This window comes from Rutilus rutilus, assembly GCF_951802725.1.
Source record: "Rutilus rutilus genome assembly, chromosome: 18".
Taxonomy (NCBI): Eukaryota; Metazoa; Chordata; class Actinopteri; order Cypriniformes; family Leuciscidae; genus Rutilus; species Rutilus rutilus.
In genome coordinates, this window is record NC_140231.1 from 17153319 (window position 1) to 17169488 (window position 16170).

Below are 16170 nucleotides of genomic sequence, written 5' to 3' on the forward strand. Positions count from 1 at the left end.
GAATAAACCAAATGAGACATGACAAAGAAAAGTTCTTGAACAGAATATTTTAATATTATGCATGATTTCCAATCAGATTGTAACTTTGTCCATATGCAAAAACATTGTGAAAATAATTTATGGAAAAAAAAACCCACATTGTATATACATAAAATACGGTTTATGAATGAGCCTTTTAAATATAGTGTGTAAGATTAAATACCTATGAACCTCTCAAACTGTGGTAAATCCAGTTGTTCTTGTGCAGCTACCTGGTAAACACAAAGGACTGATTTAAACCTTCATTCCTGGAAATTACATAAAAGCCAGCCGATCAGGTCTGGTGATTTTAGCCAGCTTTTGCTATTTTTGTGTGCAATATGCATCAGACTGTTCATGAAGGGTCTGTGGGCGTATATTCTGAGGCTTAGACTCTGCATAAACAACTGTTTGCAGATTGATATGTTTTTGATGGAGTGATTCAGCGTTTCAGCACTGTGTGATGTGATTTTGAAGTGCTGCCCTTAGTTGACTATGTGCATCCCCTTCAAAAAGGCCAACTCTTTTTGCATTACGTTACTCCCCACCTGATATGATGTCTTCACTTTTGTACCCTTTCTTTCTGCTTGCACTCAGCAGCAGATCATGAAGGACCGATGGATGAACGTGGGCCATGAGGATGACGAGATGAAGCCCTACATCGAACCCCAACCTGACTACAAGGACCCTAAGAGGACAGGTCAGCACTCCATCAGTGCAGCTGGTTGGAAGAGAGGTGGGGCAGACGTGGCCCGGGGCTTTGGTGGTGGGTGGGATTTGAGACAGAGATGGGTTATGATTGGGTAATAAATCTTGGTGATGGGACTGGATCTAATTTCCTTACAGCAGCTCATCTGAGCATCTTTATTTGTGAGTTAAAGCAACGATTGATGATTTTCCTGCTTTCTAACGCTTTCAAATTTCCTGTTTTCTCATTTCTTTATGGTTTGTGTTTAAAAATGGTTTGCATGATTATTGTTTATTTTGATAGTTATTATACTTATACTTGTAAAATGTGGTATTAATAAATCTTGCACCATTGGTACTGCAGATATAAATGATACCCTACATTTTATTGCATTTTTAAGCAGTCATATGGTGACTAGTGGATTGCATTTTTGAAGGAATCTCAGCCATATGTAGTGACCAGGATATTGGGACATAGGTGATGGGCTCTTATGGCTTGATCCAGTAATAAGTCACTCACCCAAACATTCAATACAACGTAGAATGCACATTGTGACAAGAAGTTATGCTTGAGGAAAAATAGATATAAAACTCATTCAGCATGTTGTGAAACTTGTTAGCTGTTTTTTTCCTACTTATTTAACCCTTTGGTCTGTGTCCTCAGATATTATGCTACGAATGGGATACTCTTTAGAGGAGATACAAGACTCCCTTATCAACCAAAAATACAATGATGTCATGGCAACTTACTTATTACTGGACTATAGGAACTCAGAGGTATGTTACTCTAAATATCTTATGTATATCTGTGTTTTGCATGTAATTTGTAGGGTGGTAATTTTTTAAATATTTGTTTTTGTTCTATTTTTTGTTTGTTGTTTTGTTCTGTTCTTTTTGTTCTTTTTTGTTTTGTTTTGTTTTTGATTGGTTCTTTTTTTGTTGTTCAGTTGTTTGTTTTGTCCATTTTATTTATGGACGATTCATATTAGAGCGTGGAGATTCTTGATAAATTGTGAATCACAAATTTTCTGTTTAAAACAGATCACTGTTCTCCCACGATTCTGAATAGACTTAATGAATGATTCAATGACTCACTCAGAAAGACTTGATTTGTTTCATTATGCCTACTGGATGAATCAGCATTTTTGAACGAATCTCTTGAATGAATGATTCAATGACAAATACATTTTCTTTAGTCACTTGTTGCCACCTACTGGCATAACGATGTAACTGATACAATCTTTATTTGAAGCGTCAAGTTTCAAAATGTGATTTACTTTTGATCGCTACTGTTGACATCAGTGTTTATATCCGAACTGTAAGACAGAAATAATGATACTGAGTGGTTGAAATTACTGTTTGTCAAGCTGTTTCATACCTATACATGACAGCTACTCTCTCTTGCTCAGTGGCAGTGCCAACACAGATATGAATGTTCGCTAACACAGGCGAATCGTTGTCATTTAGGAATAAGATCGTATGGGTGTTTGAATCAAGATAGTGATCTTTTAACGATTAATCATGCTGCTCTTCATATATATGGTTTTGTTTTAGAGGCTTCATTAAACATGAGATAAACCATGGAACAGACATGTGAACCAAATTGTATTGTTCCTGTTTTTTAATAGCAATTGTTATTAACCTTTATATTGTAATTATGCAGATTTGAAGCAATGAGCACATAAATGTTAAAAGTTTGTTGTCTTTATACCCTTTTTTAATCTCTCCCTCCTAGCTGGATGAACTATCAATAAAGCACCGCCTAAGCACTGACCTCACAAACAACGCCCATTCACCTTCTCAGAAGGGACAACGCAGCACCTCCAATCAGAAGTCCCGCAGATCCACAGACCAAAGTAAGCATCATTCTGCTGGTCATTAGCCACAATAAACACTGGCTCTCTTGGTTTGTAGATCTCAAACATTTTCTCTTTCTACCACAGGCTCCTCTGTTTCCACCAAGCGACCTCAGGCCGACAGTAAGCACATCGCCAGTTCAAGCAGCTCCAGTAAAGTCCCTCCCAGCCCGCTGATCTCCGGAGACCATAAGAAAACTCCTACCCCTTCCACTGTGAGTACAGAGCTCCCTGAGGAGCTGAAGACTGATAGGCAACCGGGTTGTGAGCTCACGTCACTGATTTCCGTGTCTGCTCTCCTTGTGTCGTATAGAACAGCATCCTATCCTCAGGCACCAGCCGCAGCAGGAACTCTCCAATCACTGAGAGAGCCACTCTGGGTGTACAGAACGGCAAGGACAGGTACTGCCACATTCCTCTTTATGCACAGTCTTCCTTTCCAGCCACGGATCACATGGAAGAGCCTATCAAACTCATTTCTGCAAAGTGGACTGGTGTTAAAAGTAGTGTATGCGCGTATGTGTATATTTAGACCTGGAAAGCTTCTCTGCTCTCGACTCATTCTGTCAGGCTGTTGCCCTGCCAGCATGGGAAATATAATCCTGTTATTCACACACATACATTCACACATTGACAATTGCACACATTTGAGCGCAGCACGAAGCTGAAATCTGTTCAGCTAGATTCGCAACGCCTTCGGGAACTTAGAATTAATCCAAAGATTAAAAGAGAGCAATGATTAAAAAGGCTTGACAGCTTGGGTTCCTTTTTAATACAATAAAATAATATTCCAGGTTATTTTCAACTTAATGTCTGTCGGTGGCATGCTAGTGATTATCACAGGCAATAAGTTTGACTCGTCATTCAGGGAAACTCTTACAGCTATGTACTTAAAATGAATCAATGCATAAAGTATCTCAATAATAAGTGTATAACCATAACACTTATGTTAATAGGTTTGTGGTCACTAATTTATTTGTTGTTAAGTATCTTTATTAATTATCATTATTTTAAATTATCAGTTTAAAATTAACTACTTTCTGCAGTTTATTCCAGTTATGGCAAAGCTGAATTTTCAGCATCACTACTCCAGTCTTCAATGTTACACAATCCTTCAGAAATCATTCTAATATGCTGATTTGTTTTACAAGAAACATTTATCAACATTTAAAACATTTGTGCTGCTTAATATTTTTGTAGGAAATCTCGATATGTTTTTCTTTAGGTTTCATTTGAATAGAAAATTCAGAAGAACCATTTATTTGAAATGGATTTTTATTTTGTTGGCTATATATATATATATATATATCCTATGTCTTTATTGATGCTTGATCAATTTATAAATAATTAAAAAAAGAATAATTAATAAAATAATAATATTATCAATAACTTATCTTACTGACCCCAAGCTTAAACTCTTAGAATCTCTTACAGACCCTGCTTGTCTAAAGTTACATCCTTATATCATTCAATCCATAATATGACCAACTAAACAGTAAATCTGGTTACTTTCTCTCTGTAAACACACAAGTTTTGCTCCACCCACCGGAATTATGTTGATAACTAGATTTCCATCCACCTAGAAAAATGATTTGGATAACTGTACAGTTCAAGCAGACAATGTAAGTGCTTTTTACAGAAATATAAGCTGCACATGTCCTCTGGGCAGCATGCCAACTATTGTAACTCCATTAGTTAATTTTTACACACTCATGGACAAGTGAGAATTGTTGTCTGTGGTAATCAACAGAGTGCCACAGATGCTGTCGATAAAGCCTATGTTGTAAACCACCTCAACATTTTTTTCTAATGGTTCCCATTAAGGTTCCCATAAATATCTACTATGGTGAATTCCAGCAGTCAGAGCACTGCAGATTAGGGATGTAATTTACTTGTAATTTAATGTAATTTTGAAATTAAAAAAGTCTGATCTGTTTCATTATGGTATCGAGACATGCTGCTAGTGCTTATGTTCATATTTATTAGATTAGCAGATTGAAAAGAGAAAACTACTTATTACTCTACTACCTACTTTGAATTTATTGACCGCTTGTGTACAGAATTACAATTGAATTTTATTATGTTAATGTCACGGTTCCCACAGTCATGTAAAACCCGGAAATACTGAGAAATTTTTTAATTGATGTTTACATTCCAGTAATGGAGTAGAGGTGAGAAAAAAAAATTCATTAAATGTATTGAAAATTCATAGAAATATCTATAGTGATTTTTTTTTTTATATAATTCTTTTTTTTTTTTTTTTTATCTGCTCTAAAATATTACATTGCCTAGATTAAGTATGAACCCTGTAATATGTAACTTTAAATAAAGGAGTGTGTTCAGTTGCTTTTTTCAACTGTGGACACTCTATCGAGAATCAAGAAACATCACTGCTATTGGTACGTCGACTATTGAATTTTACTCTAGATACTGAGACACACTGGCGTATTACCACTGATTGGTATGTAGTCAATCTCATCCCTTAATCTGGAATTAGTGATTTTTGCCTGACCCAAATAATCAGGTTACCGAGAGAAGAGATGTGGGAAACCGAAAACAGCAGCCTTGTTATATGGATGTTTAATTTAGCTTGAGGTGACAAGCGGCAGCACAGTCAGAATGCTGACGCGGAAAGAGTTTTACATGTGTGCGCAAGGTCAGTTGCAGAAGAGCAAATGAAAATACGTAAATTGAGCTTATGTGAGTAGCTTTTAAAAGCACATCATGCCCATGAGGCTTATACTGTCAGACGCTTTTGATCATCATCACTGCATCTCATTTCAAATTCTCACTCGATGAACAGAGCGAGCTTTCCAGTGATAATGCAAGTTTGATCCAACTTTGACTAGCTTTGATCTGTATAGATCTAAGAATAGACTAAAATAGAGCCCAAACCTGCATTATCGCAACGCAGTGTTGTATTTTTATCTCCTGGTGTGTGTGCTTTTGTCTAATTCCATCACTTTCTCAACCCTCATCCCATCTTTGCTGAATCTGCTTTATAACCTCACCCATACCTCCCTCCACTCTGTACGTGGGGATGTCCGTACGTGGGGGCTGTTATTCATCTTTCCCCCAGCCTGAACACTCCAGGGTCCCGCTCCTCCACCGCCTCAGCGGCTGCGGTGCTCGCCGCCTCATCCCGCACCCGCCACCACAAGTCCTTGTCCACCTCCGCCCACCCCAGCCCCCCAGACCTCCATGCACATCGCCCCAGGCAAGTGGCAGCCAAACTCCAAACTATTCCGAAGGGGGATTCGACTTCAAGAACTAGTGACGAGTAAAGTCGTATGATTGCTTTTTTTTTCTGAGTTTTGGAATACATGAGATCCGCAGACTGAATTCGTCAAGCAAAGAGATGGGAAGGCCCTGAATTTTTTTTTTTTTTTTAACGCTGTCTACTTTTCTCTCACTCGTTGTCCACAATAATACAACCGTCTCACTCGCCATCCCACTTTCCCCCTCCATGTAAACACACGTTGTCTACGTCACATACCTGCCAGCTCATTCCTTTCTAACCCATAATTCACATGCATGCTTTAACTAGATGTCTGTCTTTTCATGCAAGATCCTCCTTCACTTAATCATGTATTGTCGCATTGCTTGGTGTCATATTGTAGTCTTTTAGATCTGCCGCCCCATCCTTCTCCACCCCTTCTTTTCTGCAGACAAACTAGACAGTGCACTAATATCCTCTAAAACCTGTCTCACTGCATGTTCCATTTTGGAACTGTCACAGACAGTTGTATGCATGCTTAAAGGGTTTTGTCTTCCTCCGTAAAGAGTTTTTTGTTGTTGTTTGAGTCTTGTTATTTGTCAGTAATAGCTGCATGATAACAATTAGGGGTGACGTGTGTAAAAAAAAAAAAAAATCTGTGTTAAAATACTAAAAGACTAAGTTGAGCATTTGTAGATTTTCCTTACATTTTAAATACCGTTGTACTCTGAAGACATGGGATTTATTGATATAAAAATTCTATTCAATACTGATCAGAACTATCGTTGAACTACCTTTGAAAAATACAGTAAAAACAGTAATATTGTGAAATATTACAATTTAATATAACTGTTTTCTGTTTTAATGTTTTAAAATGTAATTTATTCTTGTGATGGCAAAGCTGAGTTTTCAGCATCATTACTACAGTCTTCAGTGTCACATGATCCTTCAGAAATCATAATATCTAATATGCTGATTTGCTGCTCACAGTTGAAAAATGTTTTATGTAGATACAATTTTTCAAGATTACAAGATTCTTAGAATAAAAAGTTCAAAAGAGCAGCAACGATTTGAAATGGAAATTTTTTTAATACATCATAAATATCTTTAGTCACTGGAGAAATTTTAATGCATAAATAAGTTTTAATTAATTAAAAATATATATATTATTGACCCCAAACTTTGATCTGTAGTGATTTATGATGCTACAAGTACATTTTTGAATCACAACATTGTAATGTACACTATGAAATTCATTTAGAAATTTTCTGAAGATTACATTTAACTATTAAATTCAAATTGTTTACTTAAAGTTAGTTTAACTTTAATGGAGCATTGGATTACTATGTAATCTAAATGTAAAAATAGGTTAAATGAGCGGCACAGTTAAATATCTTGTATTGGCTGATATTGTGTATAATATTGACCAATAAATGATACAGTGATGTAGAGGTTACACACTTTACCTTTAAACTATTACCTATTGTATGGTTTTGTAACATAAAAAAAAACCAATGTGGTCCTAATGTGATTTAAGCCTGTGGATTGTCACATGTCTGGCATGGTACAGTAAGGGCTGATGGTGGAATTATACTTGGATTTCACACGCATGTGCATGCTTGGATTTTATTCCATCACATTTTAAAATCAATCTCAAATTAAATGTTGGTTCATTTCCGCAAGGATAATTTGTCTGTCATCAGTGCATTAGCAGCAAGAGCTACAGTTGTTAGCATAATGAAATGGCCTGTTTGTTCTTTTAGTGCCTGATTATTGAAGCTGCATGTTGAAAACAAGTGGCTTAAATTTACTGTTAACCTTAACGTGTTCTAATGGATGCTAAAATGGAGTTGAATAAAGTATTAACCGATTCTCTTTTCACCTTTGCAAACTTCTTTGTTAAAAAAAAAAAAAAAACAGCACAGCCAACCAGAGAGCACCAGTTGTGTCCCCCTCAGCTCAGAACATTTCCTCAATGGCTGACCGTACCAACTTCCCCAGAGGGGTGACTAGCAGAAGCACTTTCCACGCTGGCCAGCAAAGAGCCACACGAGACCAGCAAGCCTCAGCGTACAACGACCCCTCTGCCTCCCCCTCCCTTTCCCATGGCAACAGCCAGGTGCGCCGTCCCGGGACGGGTATCTTCAGCAAGTTTACTTCCAAATTTGTACGCAGGTGAGTTTATGATTGGTCCACATGTCGACACTGTTACTTGCAATTGCGAAATATTGAGTTCAGCAATACACATGCACACGTTCTCATTACTCTCACCAGTGCTCCCCTCTTTCAGGACGAAATGATTTGGACTGGCACTATTTTTTTTATCGCTATGATCATGAACTCTGAAACAAAGGGCTGCTGTAGCAGAGATGGTTTTAAGTGTGAGAGATGCTAACTGATGGATAACTAACATTAAATCCAGGGTTCCCACAGTCAGGGAGTAACTAGAAATATCTGGGAGCGATTTCCATGCCTAGAAAAGTCATGGAGATTCACTACATCTTATTCTGTTTTTGTAGTTATGCTAATTTAATTGCCTAAATAATCTGTAAAAAAAAAAAAAAAAAAATGTATCTGGTAATCAGAAATGATTTGGAAAGTCCTCGAAATACATTGGCCAAAATGTGTGGGAACCCTGCACACCTGACCCTGATCTAACATCCATCATTCATGCAATGCTTTTACAATTCACAATTTCTTTAGCGATCCTAAATGGCCCTGTTGTAACTTAATAAATTGCAATTCCCATCCTTTAATCTGACTTTAATCACCGGTGCCCTTTTTAGTGCCCCCCCAGCTAACACTAAAGCTCAGAAGAACCTTTCATTGGTTTCATAAAGATCTTTTTAAAAACTTTTCATCTATCAGCCAAACAGGAAGTATGTAATTGAGAGCTTTTTCAATGGTTCATGCACATGTGAGAAACACTTTTTTTTTCCCTTTTTTTTCTCTAATTTTTTTTGTAGAAATCTCTCATTCAGATTTCCCAGAAGGTAGGCAATAACACTACCCTTGCGTTTTCTTAAGACAATGTCTTTTTCCTGTGCTCTATTATTCCTTTTGTGATGTCTTGTCCACATTTATCATTGTTCCATATGCATATCTTTTCATATTATTTTTTTTTTACTAATGCTCTGCGTTCATTGCCTGACTCACTCCTCCGCCAGCCCTCTTTTCTTCCTTGTCTTACCTCGATGAATAACACATCCCTCTTTTATTTGCATTATACCCCGTTCCTCTTGTCATATGAACTCATGGAGTCCGGTCATGTACATTGTTCCGCAGATCTTGTGAATGGTTTTCCTGTGCCCTCGTCTGTACTGTAATCATGCGACATGGCTACACTCCTACAATGCAGTTAAATGACAGTGTGATACTCTCCAAGTTTGCCAGGTGTTTGTAGATTTTCAAATTAGACCATTAGACAAGGACTGAACTCTTGATAAAACCCTTAAAACTAAATGATTTTGATGCCCAGTTAATTTAATGGTTCTTTGAACATCTACTTAAAATACTCAAATGTACAGCTATATCTACATCTACAGTGCCTAGGGGAAAAAATGGTAAGCTTGCAGTCTAAATTTAATGTGATGAAAGAGAAAGACTGGGCGCTGCTATAAATAGACAAAACACATCTTTCTATTGCCATGTCCACAACAAACATACAGCGTGACAATTGTAGTCTGATTCATGAACAAATGACTCATGAACTGATTGATTTGAATTAATCTGTCAAAGACTGATGCATTAAAATCGACTCGGCTGTTCTTGACTTAGTGAAAAGCAAGTTGTTTTGTCATGTTCAACTCAAAATGAACAGGGAACTGTTATTTAAATGGGTTGCTTGAACGCTAGCTAGTTCACCCTCATGTCTTTCCAAACCCACAACGACTGAAGTTCATCTTCAAAACACAAATGAAGATGCTTTTAATGAAACTTGAAAGATTTCAATTTAGCGATTTAGTCCAAATCTTCTAAAGAGACACGTGTTATATGATGAACTGATTTAATTTAGACTTTTATTCATATATAAACATTGATCAATAGGCGTACATGGAGAACGAGTATGGTAAAGGGAAGCTCTAATGTGCTTGCTGCACAAGAACAGACTGTGTCGCTTATTCAGAAGCTCAAATATGCTTGCATGACTTTCGAGAACAAACCTCATTGGTTCTTGTGCGTTCAGCAAATACTTTTGAGCTTCTGTTTACCATATTTGATGTGCTTTATGTGCACTGATCAGTGTTTAAATATGAATAAAAGCTTAAATCAGATCTCTTCATATAAAATTAGTATTGATTAAGACTTGCATTTAACCGTTTGATTTACATGGATTACTTTTTATGTTCACTTTATGAATATGAACCATAAGTTTTGGTTGCGTGGACTTTCAATGGACATTCTCAGGTTTAGTAAAAATATCATCTTTGGTGTTTTAAAGATTCTTGTGTTTGGAAGAACTTGAGGGCGAGTAGTCTACTTATTTTTGGGTAAACTATCCTTTTAAAGGATTAGTTAACCCCAAAATGAAAATTTCCTAATAATTTACTCCAATGCCATCCAAGATATCCATGTCTTTCTTTCCTCAGTGGGAGAGAAATTATGTTTTTTGAGGAAAACATTTCTGGATTTTTCTTCTAACAATGGACTTCATCTGATCAATGCACAGCTGATCAACAAACGGACAGGGAACTACGTCATCACGTTGAAAGGTCACGCCGGCGCCTGCAAAAGGACCGCCCCACTGTTTACAATGCGACCGCACGTAGGAGGATAGTTCAAATAGTATTGTTTGCAATTATATATATATATATATATATATATATATATATATATATATATATATATATATATATAGTAATAGTATTCAGTGAATATGGATATGAATAGTATATGAATAACATTCTGATGAATATGAATAGTAGTTCAAATAGTATCGCCGGCGCGACCTTTCAACGTGACGACGTAGTTCCCTGTCTGTTTGTTAATCAGCTCAATCCGAACTTTTGAAGGTAAAAAGTCTATAACTTATTTTAAAAAATTGAAAATGACCTATCGTTTCGCTAGATAACAACCTCTTCTTCAGCTGTGATCGCGTACAGCCCGTTTAAACACTTCAAAGACTTTTGAAACTGCATTGATTTGGTCTTAAAAACGATGGTAACCAATGAAGTCCATTGTTAGAAGAAAAATCCAGAAAAGTTTTCCTCAAAAAACATAATTTCTCTCCCACTGAGGAAAGAAAGACATGGATATCTTGGATGGCATTGGGGTGAGTAAATTATTAGGAAATTTTTATTTTGGGGTGAACTAATCCTTTAAGTGTTGAGAGATTTGAATCAGTGTAGTTTCTGACTGGTTGTTTAAATCAAAAAGTGTTTCAAAAACCTAGTGTCATTATAAATGGTTCCTTCATTAAAGGCACAATATGTAAGATTTTTGGATTAAAATATCCCAAAACCACTAGAACAATGTTATATATTTTGTTGACTTGTGTACTATATCCCAAATGTTTTCAACAATGTTTAAATCCAAAGAAATCAGCAATTTTAAAACCGTGTCATTGCGTTGCCTGTCAATGACGTCATATTCGTGTTACCCTCATAGAAACCATGGAAACACCAAAGACGCCAGCCACCAAGCTAATGCAGAGAGTAACGTTAACAGCTTTCAACACATTCAGATGTATTTTAGTATGATTGTTTTGACCACGTAAAACAGCGCTGCGTTACCCCACAATTTTAATTCGTCAAATAAAGTGACCTGTGTGAATAGGAATTCAGCACTTGCAGCTGTTTTAGTAGAATGAAATAAAATTATGTGAATTTTAGTGATTAAACGTAACTGTAACAAAGTTCAGGGAAGAAGGTGAAAATTAAACAACTTTAATCGTAAAATAAACCACAAAGCAAAAGGAGCATCAGTGGCATATTAGCATGCTAAAAAAACAGCAAAGTAAAATGTCCCAGGCTCTCGGCCCTGCCTGGCTGACGTTAATAAAGCTTTAATACATTAGCCCCTCCTATGAACATGATTTTTGCCTGAGTTATGTCGGATTGCTTTCCATCGGCTGTGGAGGTGAAGATGACAATTCCCATGATTCTACGCTCATTCACGACATCATCAAGCTACAGCTTAGCGGAGAAACTTACATACTGTGTCTTTTAATAATACTTTTATTATTATATTAATAAAGTGTTGTTGTTAAAGGTATAATGCAATTATTACAATGCTTAGGTAAGTGGACCAAGTGGACCAATCTTATCCGTTTTGTAGACCCCTCAGACAGATGTGAAATATTAGAAGTACTAGGCACCAAATTCTTTTTGATTTATGTTCTGTTGATGGGAACTAAACACTCACCCAAAGCTTGACATTTTATTTTGAATAGGTTGGGTAAGTTCATGGTAGAGCCTGGCAGTGTAAATAGAGGATGACAGTCGTGTTTTCATGGTGAGGGTTGTATAGGGTGACTCCTGCTTCTCTCCTCTTACGGTCTACTGCTTATTCTTATGTGGCTGCACTAAAACAGACGTGCTGCTTTTGTCCCTTCGTTCTAGTGCTGCGCTGTTTTGGAGGTGGCTGGTCTCCCCGTTCGACTTCATCTTTCAACACACACCTCCCTAAAGTCACTTGTTCAGGTGCACATGAGTAGACAAAATTATTGGGCTATGATTTACATAAAATGTCAGCCACAGATACTCATTTTTACAGTTCATCTTTGACAGACAAGCTTGGGATTTAGGTTTAGTGGGAGTCCTGGTAGTTTTGCACTAGGCACTACTCTGATTCTTGCAGTTGGGTTTTAATAAACATTTTTCATTCCTTTTGGGTTTTCTTTTAAATTATGCTCTTACATAACCAGACCGCAGAAAGTACACAAAGGAAATCCGAACTTTCACTTTAACAGATTTTGTCACATCACATATTCTCTCCATTTTGAAAATGGATATGTATATCCTTATGTTGGTCTTCTAGCTCTTGTCTGCTCATTTGTGCACTTTTATGCTGAGTACAGAGTGGCTTATGCGAGTGTGTGTTGATCCTAAGGTTCAGAGTTTAAAAGGAAAATTTTGTCCAGAAGCTGGTGAAGGGACTGTAAAAAAGATGCTTTATGGCTTTTGCTAAATTTCTTTTGGTCATTTTACTGATTTAAACAGGATATTGATGATGATAAATTTGATAATGAAATCTACATAAACAGGACTAATACTTAGCTAGCACCAATAAGAACTTGAATTGAGGGACTAAACTTGTTGGTTTTCTTTGAGGAGTCCGTATGAGGGAGAGGGTCGAGATGAGGCCAGCAGGTGAGGACAACAACTAATAAAAATCTCCAAAAGTGTACTGCTCAAATCACTGAATCATTACTTAATGAGACCGTGGAGTCATTTAAAGATTAAAATGTTTTTTTTTTCTTTTTAATAATTTGATGACTTGCAACTTGACAATCAAATGTACACCACTGTTCAAAAGTTTAGAGTCGGTATAATTTTTTTTTTAATGCTTTTGAAAATCTAATTCTCACCAAGGCTGCATTTATTTGATCAAAAACAGTGAAACGGTAACATTATGAAATGTTTTAACAATTTTAAACAATAAACTGCTTTCTATTTTAATATATTTTAAAATGTAATTTATTCATATGATGACAAAACTGAATTTAGAGCATCATTACTCTAGTCTTCAGTGTCACATGATCCTTCAGAAATCATTCTGCTGATTTTGCTGCTTTCTTATCAATGTTAAAAGCAGTTGTGCTGCGTAATAGTTTTGTGGAAACCCTGATTTTGTTTTTAAGTTCAAAAGAACAGTGTTTATTTTAAGTAGAAATCTTTTCTAACATTATAAATGTCTTTGTCAGCTTTGAACAATTTAATGTATCCTTGCTGGATAAGTATAAAAATCTTACTGACACCAAACTTTTACTAGTGCATTTCTTTAATATACAAACAAGAATTCAAGAATTTGAAAATAGGTCAACACTTCTACCCATGTAGTGTTTTATTATATTTACATAAGTTTTTTTCTTTTTACTCCCTCAAGCACCTTACAAATGTCCGATTAGTTAGCGGATGACTTTGTTTTGACTGCATTGTAGTCTTCCACCATGGGACCATGCTGGTGTTTTGTGTTGATTTATAAAAACATTTCATCATGTTGATTTAATTTGAATGTGTTGAAGCAGAAGATCTATTATGTAGATGTTACAGCTTGAATCAACCAAGCTTTGTCTGTTATCATCCTTGTCTTCCTTGTGTTCACCTTCATTTTCCTGTTTGTGCCTCTCTCCTCTCATCGTTCTCAACAAAGACCCATGTTGAGCCCAGCTGACAAGATGGAGAAAGGTACCCAGGGACTGCCCGGCGACGAAAACAAGGACTCCTTTTCTTCCTCTTCTCCAGCGTCCAGCACACCCTCATCCACCCAGGCCTCCAAGGACACCAAGCCACGCTCCCTTCGCTTCACCTGGAGCATGAAGACCACCTCCTCCATGGAGCCCAACGAAATGATGAAGGAGATCCGGAAAGTTCTGGACTCCAACAGCTGCGAGTACGAGTTGCGCGAGCGCTTCATGCTCCTCTGCGTTTCGGGCAACCCTGCGCACGACGACTTCGTCCAGTGGGAGATGGAGGTGTGCAAGCTACCTCGCCTCTCTCTCAACGGGGTGCGCTTCAAGAGGATCTCCGGAACATCCATCGCCTTCAAGAACATCGCCTCGAAGATTGCCAATGAGCTAAAACTGTGAGGAAGTCGATCGTTTTTGTGTGAAAAGATCTTGAGGAACGGCTGGAAGCCCATATGTTGGGTATGAGGAGGCACTGTGAGGAAAATCATTGGAGTTGTGAGTTCTACGGCAGCAATGAAGAGTCTCGAGGCTGTAAAGGTGTAAGACAAGTTCATGGGGGACATTTGTGCATATAGACATTTTTCAAGGGGTTTATTTTTTGGGGGAGGTGTTCTGTCTTGGTTTGGGTTTTCTGTTCCTTTCTCACCCTCCTCGAATACTTTGTGTTGTCATCTTTATTTTTGGCAATTTCGTTCAAATGTTGTGGTTTTTCTTGGACCTCACAATTGTCGTCAGCTCAGAAAGAGTTCAGAGAGAGCGAGAAGAGGTTGGCGTTAATAAACTGGAATTGTTTGCCAGTGAATCTTTTTTTTTTTCTTTCTACAAATGCAAACCAGCTACTGTCATGGAAAGCTGTAGCTAACTCCCCCCAGTACCCTGGTCCTTATTCCTTGTTCATCCCCAAACAAACAATGGTAAACTAAACCACATTACTTGATCTTGCTTCCAATTCCAGGTTAGCTGTGATGAGCAGAGATGGAGAGATTGGTTGTTTTATGCTCTGAATGTACAACAAAAAAAATCGAGACCCAAATGGCTAGGCACATTCAGTAGAGCCATAATTTGAATTTTCATATTCACTCATGCTCTGATTGGTTCTGATCTAGCCAATGGTGTGGTTGCTAATCCGTAACTTCTGCCCCATTTCTACATCACAGTACAGTGTCTTATTTGAGCTGAAATGGAAGTGTTGACTTGAACCCTCGGTGCACTGGAGGTGAATCACCTCTTAGCACTCTATGCCCAGACAATTAGTTTTTTGTTGTTTGTTTGTTTTTTTTTCCTCTATTGCAGGGGTTATATATCTGAAACTAATTAAGGGCCAATTAAGTAATTATTGGTGGATTGTAGTGTAATTAAGACTTGCTGGTTGGATCCAATCTGCTGCACTGGAATAAGTCTGTGTTTCGTTGCCTTTCTCTGGAGAAGATAATTATTAATATTATTATATGAATAAACCAGACATTGGATGATTTGTGTTCAACTGTTTATGAACAATATTCTTTTTATTTTAGTGTATTGTTTTAATTTTTATTTTGTTTCACCTTCAAACAACATTTGAAATATGCTTTTGTTCTTTAATTGATTTAAAGAGCGTGCAATACAAATAAAACTATTTACTTTCTAAAACATTCCACCTGAGAGCACTTGGAAACTAACTAGTCTCTAATTTAAGTGTTTTTTGTTTGTTTTCTCTAGGGTAACACTTTTATTAATATTTAACATTATACAATGCTTAACATAATTAGTGTACTTTTAGTATCTGATGTTATTTATCTGATTATTATCTTTACATTTTAAATTAAATGTATGTTAATTGCAGATGCTAAAACATACAGCCTTAACGGTTATTCTTGGTTTATGATACTGTTCCAAATATCAACTTTTGCCTATTTCATTTGTTGAAAAACGTTTCTTCATGTTAGGAAAAAAAAATAATACTGTTTCTTAACCCAGCAGCAGATTTAATCCATATTAGTAAATTGTTTAGTCTCTTTTGTTAATGGAATGCTTATCCTATCTGATATGCAGTAATCTTTATA

At 36.8% G+C, this 16170-nt stretch overlaps 1 protein-coding gene across 29 annotated transcripts in view; it reads left to right on the forward strand.

Annotated features, from left to right (window-relative positions):
* The window catches only part of mark2a (MAP/microtubule affinity-regulating kinase 2a), a 38679-nt gene extending 23063 nt beyond the window's left edge, over nt 1–15616 (forward strand). Inside the window, exons 10-19 of one of the 29 annotated variants that reach the window (XM_084386965.1) lie at nt 619–754; nt 1370–1482; nt 2441–2561; nt 2649–2776; nt 2875–2963; nt 5641–5778; nt 7699–7953; nt 8745–8771; nt 13050–13088; nt 14092–15616. In XM_084386965.1, coding sequence (XP_084243091.1) covers nt 619–754; nt 1370–1482; nt 2441–2561; nt 2649–2776; nt 2875–2963; nt 5641–5778; nt 7699–7953; nt 8745–8771; nt 13050–13088; nt 14092–14527 — 1482 coding nt within the window. In that variant the 3' untranslated portion in view covers nt 14528–15616. Of the gene's footprint in view, nt 1–615; nt 755–1369; nt 1483–2440; nt 2562–2648; nt 2777–2874; nt 2964–5640; nt 5779–7698; nt 7954–8744; nt 8772–13049; nt 13089–14091 lie in introns of all 29 variants that reach the window. The other 28 variants (XM_084386954.1, XM_084386976.1, XM_084386979.1 and 25 more) reach the window with 28 other exon arrangements.
* The last annotated feature ends 554 nt before the right edge of the window (nt 15617–16170 follow it).